Source organism: Hydra vulgaris, chromosome 10 (assembly GCF_038396675.1).
Source record: "Hydra vulgaris chromosome 10, alternate assembly HydraT2T_AEP".
Lineage (NCBI taxonomy): Eukaryota > Metazoa > Cnidaria > Hydrozoa > Anthoathecata > Hydridae > Hydra > Hydra vulgaris.
This window is the reverse complement of record NC_088929.1, coordinates 689,484-707,500: the sequence shown is the minus strand read 5'-3', so window position 1 is coordinate 707,500 and position 18,017 is coordinate 689,484. Positions and strand designations below refer to the sequence as shown.

General features: G+C 26.5%; 1 protein-coding gene across 1 annotated transcript in view; it reads right to left on the bottom strand.

Moving 5' to 3' along the window:
- LOC136085712 (mast/stem cell growth factor receptor Kit-like) overlaps window positions 1–18,017 on the bottom strand; it is a 62,748-nt gene that overhangs the window by 32,230 nt on the left and 12,501 nt on the right. Inside the window, exons 4-5 of the mRNA XM_065807035.1 lie at window positions 2,227–2,436; window positions 1,966–2,148 (exon numbers count right to left, since the gene is read on the bottom strand). Of these exons, the coding sequence (XP_065663107.1) occupies window positions 1,966–2,148; window positions 2,227–2,436 (393 nt within the window). The remainder of the gene's footprint in view (window positions 1–1,965; window positions 2,149–2,226; window positions 2,437–18,017) is intronic.

Sequence of the window (18,017 nt, the reverse complement as noted above, 5' to 3'; positions counted from 1 at the left end):
TAGTATTATTTATATAGATTCAAAACGTATATGCACATTAGCCTTTTGCAACTCTTGTGTAGTTGTGCAAAGGTTTAAAAAGCAGTAGGCAAATTATTCACATATACAATATTTGCATAAAACTGTGTATTATCCAAAAACTCATAAAAAATTAGACTTTTTATTTACTTTAAGTGAAACTTCCATTTCAATGCAACAAATGTTACAACAAAATGCAACAAATGTTACAACACAATGCGATAAATTTCACAACACAATGCAAGAAATGTTACAACACAATGCATGAAATGTTACAACACAAAGAAACAAATGTTACAACACAATGCAACAAAGGTTACAACAAAAAGCAATAAATATTATAACACCGTCTGCAACACCTTCTGAGATTGAGAAAACGTTTTAGAAATAAATTATTTTTTTACCATTTTAAGATTTTTCTGTAGTTTTTTTTTAGTGTAATGAAACTTTCTTTAACAAGGGCTATTATGGGTAATATTTTTTTACATGTACAAAAAACTTTTTACACCTCTACTTTTTACAGGTACAAAAATTGTTTTCTTTCTGCATTTTTTTACAATAAGGGACCATTCCCCCCTCAGGTCTAAAGGCCACGAACTATCCTCCTAGAAGCAGAGGGGAGATTTTGAAATTGTTTACTCATGTCAATTTTGTTTTTATGTCTAAATTTTTTACAGGTACAAATGAGTTTTCCCACACCACATTATTTCAGGTCAGCAGATTTTTTTTTAAGCGCTTTTAATAAGCAAAACTACAGAAACGTCCTTGCTCGAACAGTGTGATAGCATTCATGACAAGGAATACTACAATGTTAACGAACATGGTACCAACTGTTCGGGAAATGCTTATTTGAATACCATCATCAGAATTTTTCAACACTACTTCCTGATAAATGCTGGTTGCTTGTAGTTCTGATATCAATTGCAAGAAATTACTGAGTTCCAGAGTAAATTCTGTTAGATGTTACAGTTTGAAAGCCATTTTTAATATTTAACATATTAGTTTTATTTGTAGAATTGCGTGAAGAACCAGATAAACAGCCTTATGACTCTTCAACAAAGTTATATGGCAACATGCCATTTGAATAGATTCTAATAGGCTGCCCATTAATTACAATATCAACTTTAGTGATATTCATTACAGGGCTTGAATTGATTGACTGTGGGCAATTTATGAAAACGTACTTGAGACTTTTAACTTTTTTAAGTCATGAGGTTTGAGAAAAAAGGAGAACAAGGTAATCAGGGCAAAAAAGGTGAAAAAGGAGATTTAGGCAGCAATGATAAACTGCGATGATAAAAGTAGTGGCGAATATTAATGATAAAATGGCGAATATAAATGATAAAATGGCGAATATAAATAATAAAAGGGCGAATATAAATGATAAAAGTAGTGGCGAATATAAATGATAAAAGTAGTGGCGAATATAAAGCGATGATAAAAGTAGTGGCGAAAATAAAAGTATTTCAGCTCTGGCTCTATATCTGGCTAACAGTTCAAGGTAGAGTGCTGGAAAAATTGCTGCTGCCCTTCAGGGTATCACAGGAGCAATACTGTCTTGGATATCATTCGTTGCAGCTAATGTTGAGGACTTTAACTGATTTAAAAAGATTACAAATGTTGAGGACTTTAACTGATTTAAAAGGCTACAACTGATTTTAAAAAGAACCTAATAACTGGTGTTATGTATTCTTTTATAATTGTTAACTAAATCCAAAGATATAACTAAAAGCAAGCAGAACTAAAAAAATTATTTATAGATAAATTTGTATTTTATTAAGTTTTTCAGATAATATATTTAATTTACCCATATTACAGGTTGCTTACTGCTAGTAATAATTATTATTATCAAAAATAGATATAATTTATTTTTATCAAGAGAATAAAAACAATACAAAATAATAAAAAAGCTTCTTGTTAGTTGTTGATAAATACTAATAGAATAACCTTTTTTACAAATAAACCCATTTAAAGTATTGCACTCTTTGCTGCTCCATCCATTAGAATTCATTTCTATGCAATTTTTAATTTCATCATAATAGATTTTTTCACTTCCAATCCAATTGAAGAACTGTGTGTATGTGTTATCAGACCAAACAAATTTTTTATGAATCTGAAGTTTTTTGAAGCCTATTTAGGACACAATTTTTTCAAATTATGCTTAAAAAATCATTTCAATGTAGGGTATAAATAATATAAGCATCATACCAATCCAATAATTATTATTATCTTTGATTAAACTGTTTTGAATAAATCGATTTTCTTCTTGATTGTTTATACTTAACAAATTCCCTCCTTTAAACAGACATGATGACAATGATAAATACCAATTAAATCTATAGAATTCATTCGTACTTTCAACAAAGTAGCAATGTTTTCTATAATCTGTCCAACCTTCATCACAATTACAATTTTTTCCTAAAATATATATTTTTTTAAAAACATTTATGTAATTAAAAATTACCAATATAATAGTAAATAACTCACAAAAAAAGTGCAGTAATAAATTAGTAAATATGATTTATCAAAGTTTCTTTTACCTGTAATTTCATCTGCTTCAGATTCATCAAGAAGCTTCCTGGTTAGTTTTAAACAAATGGAATAAAAGCAAAGGGTGTTAAGACAGATTCAAAACAGAAGATTTGCATTGTTAAGTCAAGTATAAGCAAAAAGAAAATACTGGAATACAGATATGGAGAGAAATGCATGGAGCCATTTAAAATGTGTAGAAACGGAGTTAAAGCGAACTCTGTTCAGTTTTTAATCAATGATTGTTTAAATGTGATTTATTGATATATTGGTGGTCTATTATGTATCGATTTGAAATGTAGCTTCAGTAGATACAGAGAAAAAAATCAAAAAAGAAATTGAAACAAGTGTTGGGAAGAGACAGTGTATTTGTAAGTATTGCTATCTCATAGCCGGTGGAGCAAATGTGATATCATCTTATTAATATAAAGCAAAGTTAGGAGAACTATCTTTTTAACGAATTGAATATTTTATTACAAGAGCTATATCATCCAAATTTTTAGAATGTATGGCAATTAAATATTGAATGCTTCAGAGAAGATTATAATGGTTTAAGCATGTAAATACTAAAATGATAAAATAATAGGATTGAATGGGTTAAGCATGTAAATACTTAAATGATAAAATAATAGGATTCAGCAGAGTTTACAAAGACAAAGTAGTATATAAAAATAAAGAATATAAAAAATTTCAGGAAAAAAATGTAGAAGAAAAATTGGTAGAAGGGGAAGAACTAAATTGAACATTACATTTAAAAACTTAAAAAAGGTTCATTTGGAAAAAAAAGACTCAAGATTATGAATATTGTAAAAATGGCATTAAAAAAATTGTGAAGCCTGTGCAAGTTTAAAAACAAGGACACTAAAATAATGATTCCTAAAATTTGGTTGAAAAAAATATTACCTAATGCTAAAACTCATTATGATCTATCTTTAATACTTTATTATTTAATATTTTTTTCTAAGAACTCATTATCTCACATCTCTTACATCTAATTATCTTATAACTCTTAAATCTTATTATTATTTACTCTTATCTACTGATTAACATATATCTCTAATACCTTATTATCTAATATCTGTTATCTCATTATTATATATCTCACATATCTCTTATAATTTATTATCTCTTCTCTTATATCTAGTATCTTTTATAACTCATCACCTAATATTTCTTATACCTCAGTATTTTATTTATTTATAAATAATTAAAACTTCATAGCATAATAATGAATTTTACATAAAGTATAAATTTACATCTGAAGTATAAGACTATGCATTTTTTTAATTGTAAGATTTACCGCTAATATTACTTACACAGATAAATACTTTTGAAACCATCATGAAGTGTACATTAATATTTCTGAACCAATGTTTTTAGATAAGCTATAGTATTAATTAAATTAAAGTAAACATTTTACATATTGTAATTTAAAATTTTAACACAAATATAATACACATTAACACATAACACATAACAAATATAATACACATTAACACATAACACATAACAAATATAATACATATTAACACATAACACATAACAAATATAATACATATTAACACATAACACATAACAAATATAATACACATTAACACATAACACATAACAAATATAATACACATTAACACATAACACATAACAAATATAATACACATTAACACATAACACATAACAAATATAATACATATTAACACATAACACATAACAAATATAATACATATTAACACATAACACATAACAAATATAATACACATTAACACATAACACCTAAAAATATAATACACATTAACACATAACACATAACAAATATAATACACATTAACACATAACACATAACAAATATAATACAAATTAAAACACAACACATAATTGATATAATACAAATTAAAACACAACATATAAATATAATACACAATAGCACATAACAAATATAATACACATTAATACATAACAATGGTAATACACATTAACTTAAGATAAACTTTTTTTCTTAATTTTCTTTTTTTATTAGTAATAATTTAATTTGAATAACTTTTAACATATATTTCTTGGAGTCAATTGTGCAATAATCAGTATTAAAATTTATAGTGATAATAATAACCAAAACAATAATGGTGGTAATAATAGTATTAATAATATTTATATTATTATTATATAAAAATTTTAGTGTAATTAATATAAATTTTATTATTTTAGTATAAACTTTATTATATATTAATATAAACTTTATTGTAATTATAAAATTATTAATATAATAATTACAATAAAATTTATATTATAGTTTTTAATAAACAATTAATAACCATACTGTGACAGCTAACGGAGTTCAGTGTCTGATAAACTTGAATCCAAACTAAACTCAGTTGTTTACTGCTAATAAACATGACAATATAATTTTGTTATTCTTATATAGATAAATGGCAACACTTTCACTTTACGTTTAATGGAATAAAAGATGCACAAGAATTTAAATAAGAAATAAATTTAGCAACAGAAGCCGAAACCATAAGAGTATCTAGTAATGGATAGCTTATTTCTTTTGGATGACAGGAAGCCAATATTACTTACAAAGATATAGATTTTTGATACCATCATAAAATATTATGACGAGTAAATATTTCTGAAAAAATCTTTTCTCTTAGCTAAAGTATTAATTAAATTAAAAATAAGTGAACATATAATAAACTTTTTTCTTATTTTTTTTTTTATTCAACCATATCAATAAAAATTTACAAATGATCATCATAAATTAATAGAATTTGGTTAGGTGTCATTCATTTAGTTACAAACTAGTCAATGGAGTGACACCTAAAAAACATACAAAATATGAATAAGAGAGAAAAAAAAAGAAAAGATTGTTTAACAAATAACAATGTTATATGTATTAATTATAGTAATAATACAAAATATTAATAATATTAATAAGAAAGTATCAATAATATGAAGAATAATTATAATACAATATAAATTGTATGTACATATCAAAGACAATAATTAAATATAATAATAACATAAAATGTAGCAATAATAACACAATAACACATAAATATAATATAGATAAATAATAAATAAAGCCAAAATCAAACCACTTGTTTGTTAAAGAAAATATATATATCAAAGGCAAGTTAAGTACAGAGAGAAATTATAAAGAAATACGCTGTAACAATTTATTTTTAAATTGAATTCTGTTGAGCAGTAAATAATCCGTAACAAGGAGAAATTTTTTTTTTTGACTTATTTATTAATGCAAGAATACACTGGTTCCATCGGGAAATACAATGTTGTTTATGGAAAACATACCATATTTAATTGTGTTGAAAAAAATAGAGTATAGTTTACTATTTTCTGTATTCCTGGTGTGATGATTGTGAATTTCATTTGCTTTAATTAAAAAATTTAAAAAGAGTTTAGTAGTTTATTTCGGAGAAAGTTAAACACAAAATGACAATTGTAAAACTTTACAAGATCAGGGAGTTTTAGGATTTTTAGTTCAAAAATATTTTTTGAATACCAAATCTCTTTGGTGAAAACGTCATTATTCTAATAGATGTGCGTTGTAAACTAGCAATGTCATTAAGTAAAAACTTTTTTGACCCCAAACAATACAACACTAGCAAAGGTGAGAAGAGAATAAAGAAGAATAAATCATTGGAGGAGTTTGGATAGGAACATCATAATGAATTAGAGAAAGCATACTGTTACCTCGTGTAAGTTTTTATTTTATAGATGATACAGTTTATTATACCAAGATAGGTTTTCATCAAGATATACTCCAACATACTTTATATATATTGAAGAAAAAAGTGTTTTTCCATTAATTGTAATTTTAATATTATCAATAGCTTTTTGAGGGCAATGAAAAATAATGTATTCAGTTTTATTGACATTCAATGAAATATGATTACTATTTAACCAGTCACATAAGCAATGAAGATGTTTATTAACTTTTTTACCAAGAGCCGTAAGTGATTTGTTGATATATAAAAAATTGGTATCATTAGCATAATGATGTACCTTAAAATTTTTTAATGAACAAGACAAATCATTTAAATATAATAAAAACAATAACGGTTCAAGAACGAAACCTTGTGGAACGCTATGTTTAATAACTTTGTGTTGTGTAGATTCAAATCCACTTTTTAAATTAATTATTTAAAAAGTTGTAAATACTAGAATAAATAAGTTTTTCTAAAAGTTTGCTGACATTTGATAATAATGAAATTGGTCTGTAGTTATTACATTCAAGTTTTGAGTCTTTTTTATGAATTGGGATAACAGATGCAGTTTTTAAGATATCAGTGAACAAACTGGTGATGACAGATTAAATAGTTCAGAAAGTACAGGAGAAATATAATTTGCAAAAGCTTTAAAAATAGGTATTGGAATGCTGTTAGGTCCCGAAGCCTTGCTGTTATTAAGAAAATGAATAATACATAATACTTCGTTTTTGTCTGTAGGTCTTATAAATATTTATTTCAGATTAGGAATTTTAAGCTATTTATTAAAGTCAGTATGGGATGAGTGTTTTTTCTGTAATTCTTCCGAAACAGAAACAAAGAATGAATTAAAAGATTCCGAAATTTTAATGGGGTCATATATCATGGAGTTGTTAGAAGATAAGCAGGAAAGATATGAGTTAACTCTCAAACTAATGTTTAAAAGATTCCTAATACCATCCCATGTAGATTTTATATTTTTGTAATTATAAGAGAAGAACTTAGAGCAATGGTTTTTTTAACTACGACAGCTGAGAGTAATTATTAGTTTTTTTCTTACTAATATTTCTTGAAGTCAGTTTTGCAATAATCAATAATAATATTAAATGGTTGAACACAATGAAACTCACCTTCTAATTATTAGTTACTCATAGTAAACTGCAATAAATTCGTCACAGCAAATATTCATATAAGTAAAATTCTATATTTGAGGGTGCTAATAATGGGTTTTGGTAAGTATCCCCTTATTTTTTAAATAATTCTCTAATGCCATCTACTAAAATTCATTCTCGTGTTACTTGTCATTCAATTAAATCTCATTCTTTTTCTGTGACTGTTCCTAAGTGCTCCAAAAACTCTTTGTCTAGTTTTTTTCCCTCAACATCAGTTCTTTGGAATGCGCTTCCTTCATCTTGCTTTCCTGATTAATATAATTTGCAATCCTTTAAGTTGTCTGTCAATTATTATCTTGCTCTACAATCTTCATCTTTTTTCTTCCAGTAATTTCCAACACTAATTAGTGGTTGCTCGCAGCCTTGTTGGAAGCGAAGATGTTAAGAAGAAGAAGAAAAAAAATTAAATTTACATAATTAAATGAACTAAAATAATGTAAAAATTGTAAAAGTAATGATTCCATTCTCTACCTCTACTAAATCTTTTATTAGCCACTGAATGGAATACCAATCTCATTTGGCCTGGTTCTTCTAATGATATTATCTCTAGTTGCATCAACCAAAACTCGCACGACTTAACTCGCCATTCAACAAGACTTATTTTTTTACTGTATATGTTCATGCATTCTGTTAAGAATTTTATTTATCCGGTTATTTTTTCTGCACTTAATCCCTTTCGAACTTTCTCCCATTTTATTTATAATTTTTTTACATCATTTCAAGTCTTTTTTCATACGTAACCTTGACTTAAATTCTGCTATTTTTTTTTTGTAACTCCCAACTTAATAGTGGTTGCTTGCAACCTTGTTGGGAGTGAATCAGAATAAAAAAAATAAACATACAACAATATTTTATTGTAAATAATTAATGCTCTAATTAACAGGTTGAAATAACATTCTGAAATAACTCATGTGCATAGATTAAAAACAAAGTTTTGATTAAAAGTGAGGTTTGTCAACATCAAAGTAATTTTTGATGTTTAATATTTTTGAACACTTTTAATTAACTTGTTTAAATTTAATATAATTAGATTTTTATAAAGTTATTAACTAAGCGTAAGAAAATTTAATTTAAAAAGATTTCTGTATTTTGTTACCCCATTCTATAGTCCAACGAATTCGCAAATTTCTGCTCCATCATAACTGCCCATTGTTACATCAAAGCAGTCATGTATGTTTTTCTTTTTCCAAGTTTCCTTATTAAAATAAAGTAAGGTTTTTCTACAATGTTTTATTATACCGATTGTTTTTTCAGGAATAACTGTGTGGCTTTTGGCAAATTCAATTATTTTATCTAAAATATCTGCAGTTATTGAGGGGTAAAAATCATAAATGTCAAATTGAATGAATGTACAGTCATTTTTATTTTCGATTATGGAGAACTAATTTATAACATCAGTGGTAGTTATTATCATGGGCAGTTATGATGGAGCAGAAATTTGTAAATTTGTTGGACTATATATTTTACATTTACTAAATCAAATAATCAATATAAATGCTTTAGGCCTTTATCGTGGTTTAAAAGTAATAAAATAATCAATATAAATGATTAAGGCCTTTATCGATGGTTTAATAGTAATGCATAAAAAATCTGGTCCACAGCTTGATAAAATTAGAAATGGTATTACAAAAATATTTTTAAATATTAGCTTTCAAATCAAAATAACCATAAATTTAAAAAATGTGAACTTTCTTGATGTCACATTTAACCTCTCTAAAAATTCTTATAACTTTCAAAAAACCAAATGATGAATTATTGTATATTAATATCAACTAAAATTATCCACCCCAAATTATAAAACAAACCCTGATTTTAATTAATAACAGGTTAAACCAGAACTCCTCTAATGAAAATGTATTCAATTCTTTTAAACAATTATTTAAAGATGCCCTTAAAAAAGTGGTTTTAAACGTTTTTGATAATTTTGAACTAAAATTTGACCCTGAAAAAATGAATACAAAAAAATGAAATAGAACTAGAAATGTAATTTGGTTCAACCCCCCATTTAGCAAAAATGTTTCCACTAATATAGGAAAAGTGTTTTTAAAATTAGTCGATAAGCATTTCCCGCCCTCTAATAAATTACATAAAAATTTTAATCAAAACACAATTAAAGTTAGCTACAGCTGCACAAAAAATATGGAAAGAATTATAAAAGGTTACAATAATGCTTTGTTAAACAAAAAAGACATCCCAAATGAAAAAACTACAGAAAATTGTAATTTTAAACAAAAAAACAATTGTCTAATGAGTGGAAGTTGTTTATCAAAAAATGTGGTATATAAATGTGTTGTTTCCTCTAAGAATGTACCTGATAAACAATATATTGGCATAAAAGAGGGTGAATGGAAAAAACGTTTCGCTAATCGTAAGCAATCCTTTAAAAAAAAAAGTACTCAAAAGACACCATGTTTTCAAAATAGATGGGAATTAAAAGGTGAAAATATTGATGATTTTATACTAAATTGGTCCATCCTTAAAACAGTGCCTGCATATAACAATATTTCCAAAAAAAGCATATATTGCCTACAAGAAAAACTTGAAACTATTACACATGCAAACCAAGAATGTTTATGTAACAAAAAATTGGAATTGATTTCTAAATGCAGGCACGAAAATAAGTTTCTCTTAAAAAACTATAAAATAAGTGAGCTCAAATAATAATTACGTTAACCACCCCCCCCCCCCCCTACCCCACCCCTTCTTTATAAAAAATATTTTTTTATAAAAGCAAAAGTAATCAATTCTAAAGAATTCTTTTTATAATAGTGTCAGCATATTCCACAAATGTGTGAAAATTTACAGTAGTTAAGACGTATGTATATATATATATGCATATATATATATATATATATATATATATATATGCATATATATATATATATATATATATATATATATATATATATATATATATATATATATATATATATATACATATATATATATATATATATACACATATACATATAAGTTAGGTTTCACTCAATGGGATCACTAAGAACTTACTGAGCACAGTCTGTTAGTAGTTCCAAAGGGATCCAAACCTCAGAAATTTAGCATAAAGCACCCTGGAGCTTTACACAAAACAAGATGGATGGCAAAACTTCTGTATACTATGAAAATAGTCCTATTGTCCAGAAAGATAATGGAACAGTTTCCTAATTCTTAAGTTGCAACTAAAAATCAAATCAAGTAACCAGAACGTTTCTGTGCATTTACTGTAAGTAGGTCCAATGGTGGATTAAATGGCCGTGGCAGCTGATGCTCCAGTCAACGATTTGATTTTAGTCAAGAAACTGAAACAGTTTGCGTACCACTTGATTCTATAATTGCTGACAATGGAATAAAAGCTCTTAGCAGACATTGTTGGTATATGAATGAAAAGCTTGATCCATCTTTTCTTACAAATGATATTTGACGAAGGCAAAGAGAAAATCAGGCCGCAGTTTCTCCAATTTGAAAGTGCAGAAGTACTACGGATCGTGTCTGAGCATCCTTCTAAATCATAAACTTTAGCAAATTTTAGACGAGATAAAGTCACTGAGTGATTTGATTGGCCCTGGATTAATAAGATTTTTCAATGATGATTTTTCAAATGTGAATGCTCCCTATGAATTTATTCAACAACGAGCCAATAAATGGACAATAATGGATGACTTTCTTGAAATGAAGACAATTGTTTAAGTTTGTTTTTTTAAGTAGTCAACCAAGCTGATGAAAGAGGAGAAAAGCTATGTCTATTCTAAGGTGTAACAAAGAACGAAGAAAGGTTTCAAGATATACTTTAAGTAGTAGAAAGTTCACGAATATAAGTTCCAGATCAGCACAAACTATCTTTATGTTCATTCAATACATAAATGAGACTACAATTTTTATAATAATTAAGAACATTGTGAACATGATATTACATAATTGCATGAAAAATATTGCGTTTTTTATCCTTAAAGTTGTATTTTAGTCTAAAAAGATACTATCTTAATAACTTAATGTAATATTCAATTTTTTGAAAATCATGAAAACACATATTGTTCTGGTGTATATATAATGAAACCCAGTTGCAAAATTTTGAATATCTGTGGCCATTGGTAAATTTATAATAAGTGCGAAATTGGTCATTCTGAGAGTAAGTATGCAGTTTTTTATATTTTGTTAGGTCTTTCATTTAGTCAAACTATGATGGGAATATATAAAAATATACAGCTATTTGGGTTTTTTTTTATTATTACCAGATATACGGCAACAAATCAAACTTTTAAACTCTTTCCTTGCAAAATGTCATATTTGTAATTATCACAAATTGAATAAGGGCCACAGATATATATATATTATATATATATATATATATATATATATATATATATATATATATATATATATATATATATATATATATATATATATATATATGTATGTATATATAAATATATATATATATATATATATATATATATATATATATATATATATATATATATATATATATATATATATATATATATATATATATATAAGTAGTATAAAAAGGGCGTTCTAGGCCAAAATTTTTTAACTATATCTATAACCATAAACTCGTATCATATTTAACTATAAATTTATCTATATTCTAATAAGTCATTTCAATCATTATACTATCTATCAAATCTTAACTCATTTCAACTATTGTCCTAACCACAATTTCTGAGCCAAAATAAAATAATATATAAAATAATGGTAGTATAACAACCATAATATATTAATATATTAAGGTTACAAACTATAAACTCTGAGCTAAAAAAAATTTTGTAATTTTGTATAAATTTCTTAAGTTAAGCCATAGCTCATTGAGAACCTACGCATAAATGAAATCTTGCTTAAGCGTAAAAGTAATATAGCTTATTGATTTCACAAGTGAAATCTTAGCGTAAAATAAAGCATATCCTATTACAGTAAAACTTCCAAATTGTCCAACTTGTGCATCCCCAGAGTTTATTGTTACTAATAGTCTTCCTCCAGTAGGAACACTAGGCATGGAATCAGTAAAATTTCTGTAAAATAATATAGTAGTTGTATTAGAGTCAATTGCATCTTTTGATTGATACAATAGTCCAGATGATTCATTTTTAAATGATTTAATATTTACACAGTTCCACGAAGAAAGATAAAAGTCTTCTAAACCAGATGAGGCGTATATGCATACACTATTCAAATCAAATCCTTGAAATACTGTATAACCCTGTTCGTCATAGGTATCAAAGGTTGTATAACAGAGTTAGTATTTACTGGAGAATTGTATGAATCATACATCCGTACTCTAGATTCCCACTAATTACCAGATCCGCCAATAACATGCATTCTAATATATTTAAAATAAACACCTTGACCAGCATTGTCTGTATTGTCTAATAATATGTATTCTATACCATAACTTGTGTTAATAAATCTAAATGTTTCTGAGTACAATTTAATAGGTGACAATCATTGAGGTATTGATGTAGTTCTTGTAATATGAGGTTGTATCCAATATGTAACGTTTTGACTAGTTTTAATGTATAATTGAATTACTAGACTAGTAGTAAATGGCAAATCTAGTGTAAAGTATTCTCCTATTGCATTAGCTGTATACACATTACAACCTTGTAAAGAGTTTGCATAAAATGGTCAACCAAGAGGTGTAAATAAAAAATCACAGGCTAAAGGAATATTATTATCTCCAACACTATCTGTAGAAGAAGAATAATCTCCTATGCAAATTGAATGATCTGCGTATATTCTAAGAAATACATTACCTGGCACATTATGATTGGGATCTAATCTTTGGAATGCTAACCATAGTTTTCTAAGAATACCAGGACCAGAAGATTGTACAAAAACTGTTGTTGTATCAACACCTGTATTTGGTGAAATAGTCTGTTGTTTTAATCCAAGGCATGTTAAACTTGAATTTGGTGTTATTCCTAATTCATTAAGATTAAGTGTTTTATTATCAATATAATTTTTTGTAGCAGCATCATGTGAGCTAGTTGGTTCTGCTACATTTATTAATTTATTAGAATTTATATTATTATTACTAGATGCATTATTTTGTCCATCTCTCTAAATAAACAAGTTAGTAGCTTGAGATATTGTTAAACCATGTACAACTACAGCTGAAGTAGTATCGCGTCTGAATCTATCAACAGGCATTTTATATATAAAGAAAAAACTTTTTAACTATATTTTTTTTAATTACTATAGATTTTTTTAAAAATTACCATAGATTATTAGTAATATTCTGAAAATCACATCCTTCATCTAGTTTTTTTAAAACATACTCAACTTGTTTCTCTGCGCAGCCTTGTTCGTCAAGGTTCGCGTTTCGGAGTTATAGAGTTGAGAGAGGGTTATAACCACAATTAAGTAGCCTCCTCATATGTAGTGGCCTTCTCAACCTTGGGGAGGTGAATTAACAAAAAAAAATAATAATAATAAAAAATATAAACACAAGTGTCCACAGAATGAGGTATTTCCAAATTGAACTCTATCACTATTATAATAAACAGGACTTTCTAAATAATTAACAACTTCAACTGGTGGTGGTAGTCCACTCCAGTCAAAACTTAGTTTTTTATCTCCGTTTTTGTACCAGCAAATCCAGTGAAATCCCTGCGTACTTGAATCTCCTGTATTTAATACTCCACATTCTTTTCTTTGTGTATTTTTAGATCCTTTGGATCCATAAGAATTAAGTTCTTTTCAAATTGTGTAATTTGATTTAATGATACTGGAAATTCTATTTTATTCCAGTTTATTTTTTCAGCCTCATCTTTAAGATCTTTATCTACTCTTTCAGGATGATTATCTATTGGATTTAATCCTCTTGCGATACACCACTTAAAACACTCATCATCTGTATTTTTTATATTGATTACTGCCTTTTTAGTTGCTAAATTTTTATCAAGTGGAATATATGATTTAGCTTTAATAGGATTATACTCAATAATATTTATATCTATCTTTTCAACAGAAACAAATCTCCAACCTGATATTGCTTGTTGATATAATGATAATGATTCTAAAACTTTCTGCTTTGATATTTCATAAAACTCACCTAAATCTGTTGTTTCTAATACAACTTGATTATTCGTTCTGAATGGAGCAGATATGATTATATTTTCTTCTGTTTTAATATCAGTACGCTCCATTTCACAATAGAGAACTATATAAACTTTAAATTTTTATTTTCTTTTAGTAATTTGATAGCACTATTTTTAGCAGCATTTATGAAGGATAAAGCATTGTAACTTTCTATCCCTTTAGCTGTAAATTGTTTTGTCACATTTTTAACAGATGATTTATTTAATTTAAATTCTATTGGGTTTTTGTAAAACTTATTATACAACTCTACTACTTTAGATTTTAATGCTTCAATCTTTTCATTAGCTGTTTTTTTAATTTTATCAGGAACAAAAGACATAATCCAATTTGCAATAGAATTATTTGATTCTTTACGAGATATTGATGTATTAGTTGCAATAAAAGGCGTAGGAGTCAAAATTGTTGAAGATGATATATCTGGAATAGGATCATCTAATATATTTCTCTGTTTGACTGATTTAGCTTGCGTTTGTGTGCGCTCAACAGGTGTGTGCGCTAACGCTTCTAATAATTAACTTTTTCTCATTCTATAATAATATTTAATGTTTCGCTCTTTTGCGATGTGTTTTAATTCTGTGACCTTTTTATTTTCCACTTTTATATAGCAAGATAATTTTTTTTTAATTTTCATTTTCTTTAAACGATTTTTCAAAATAATAAAATCTTGTCGTATTTTTATTTTGAAAAATATTTACAAAGCACATGTAAATATTTTGTAAGCATCTTTTATTTTTTTATATTTATTCTAATTTTTAAATACATCCCCATCCTCGTATTCTACAATAATAAGTAATATTTCGATATTTTGCAATCTCCTACTCTTATGTAATTGTTAATGTTCTATATATAAAAAGTGTACGAGTTAAAATTTCTGAAGATGTTATATCTGGAATAGGTTCATCTAGTATATTTTCCATTTTTTATATGAAAAGATTTTATTTTTTTAATTTTTCAGAATTTAATATCTTAAATCCATTATCAACTTTTCCATCACGTAATTCGAGATATCTCCACCCATGCTTAGTTTCTTGCATAGCACTATATAATGATTTATATATTTTAACTTCTCCTGTATCCATGTTAGTCAATTTAGCAGTGACTGGTTTTTTCTTTATTGTTCTTAATCTTTCATATTTCGGATCTATTTCTTTTTCTTCTTTTTTACGATTTTTTCTAGGTCTCCCGACTGGATTCTTCTCATTTACTTCTTTTACTGGATGTATTCTTGGTCTACTTACTGGTCTTTTCTCATTTACTTCCTTCACTTTAGTCATAATAGATTCTTTAACTAATAACTTATTTTCCATAGCAATAATAAGCAATATATCGCGATTGTTAGATGTTTTTGAAATACTATTTTCTTTTAATAGATTTTTTAAACTTTTCTTTGTATATCTCATTCTTTTAATATATAAAGGAAAAAAATTAAATTAATTTTCAAAAAAATTTAATTTACACAAATTTAATAAGCAACATTTATTTTATATCCGTCTGATTGAAATTCTATCATTCTATCAGATAATACAACAGCATATGCATCAGTACCTGCTGGAACAGTTGTATTAAATGTTGCTTGTACATCTATTGTTGATGATTTTAATCTTTCTGATTGTTTTCGAACATCAAAAATAAAGAGTGGGTATAAATCTTTATAATATATATATTGCTGTGTGTGATCAATTCATTCATTCCATAAAATTTTTCATTAAACAAGGCTGCATCTCTATAAGCTCTTGAAAATTGCTGATTTGGAAATGACAAATTATTATCAACAGCAGGATATCTTTCTTGATTAAGTATAATGTATATATTTTTCAAGTCATAATGATCAAATATTGAAGAATTAGCATTTTGGTCTCTACTCTTACTTGTTTGAAATGCAACAATAATGTATCTTGGTCTTTCAGAAGATGTCTTTACGTTCAATCTCCAAGAAAATGAATTAGCTTGTGCAACAGGTATAGTATCACACTGACGCACTTGAAAACTTACTGGAAGTGTCACTTTTGATTCAATAGATTTATAAAGACTAATCCTTTTTACATCTGATGGGATCACATGTGGTATAAACAATATTTTATTAAGATGAATAATATTTTATTAAGATGAACTTTTCCTAAAGCTACCCTAGCAAGCTTAAAAATTGCGTCATTGTCACTATCTCTTTTAAGAGTTATTGTATGTTTAAACCCATAAATAACTTTATCGTAATCATCACAGAATTTAAAAATGTGTTTTAAATCTATGCAAAATGAAAATGATCCTTTTGTAGTTAGTTTCAAAATTATGTATGATTGTCTTATTGAAAACCCTAGGTTATTAGCTAGTACTGCTGTTGTTGCATTATCTTTATACCACAATTGATTTAATTTTTTATATGCCCTCTCAATTCTATTTAATTGATAATACATTTTTTGGTTGACAATTCTTAAAAACTATATAAAAAATTTAGCAAGTCTACTACGCAAGTCGAAGGCTGCGTCCTTTTTTAACTAGATCTTCTATTCTTAGAGCATTTTCATTTGATACTTTTTTTGCTGATCTTATTGCAGAACCCATCATTAAATTATTTATATTTGTTGTTACCTCATTTACATTATTTTTTTAGATCTTTCAGATCCGTTATTATTAGATCTTTCAGATCCATTATTATTTAGATCATTAGATCCAACCAAATTTGAAATTATTTCATCATTTTTTTATTAATAACAGGTTGTGAAACTATTTTTGAAGATGCTTTATCAATTATTTGTTTTCCTTTTTCAACTGCAGCAATTCTAGCAGCTTCTATCGCTGATGTTGAAAGTTCATTTCCTGCTGATTTAGCAGCGGTTATTGCAGTTTTTCCTAAATCAGTAGCAGCCATCTTCTTCAACATAGCTGATGATGCTCTTGTTACATTTGACGCTTTTATTCGTTTAAATAAATCTCTTATACTTTTGAATATACCACTTCCTCTAATAGCATGTTTCTATTTATATATTATGTATATATTTTTTTATAAACTGATATAAATTATTTTGTATGAATTTATACAGTGAACCATCTATTCTCCCTTGTCTTAATAATTCATCACAAATTGCAACAGCATTATTTGACTTGTGTAGGTTTTCAGAAGTAATTGCATCCGTTTGTATTAATATATTTCGATATTTTTTAAGGTCATCTTCACTATATATTCCCTTATTAGGATTAAACTTTGTTATCAACTCCCAAAGTCAAGGAGTACCATAATATGTTTCATCATCAATAGTTGCATTATCATCACTAATATATATTGGCTTTTTTCCAATATAAAATATACCATCTTTATTACGTATACCAAATGTAGTATATGTAGATTTTTTACTAGTACCATACATTTTTAGATAACCTGCTGCAATTTTTCCTAGCCTCATATCTTTATTTTCTTCATGATAAGGCAATAGCTCTTTAGAATCAGTTATCATTATCTCTCTATTTG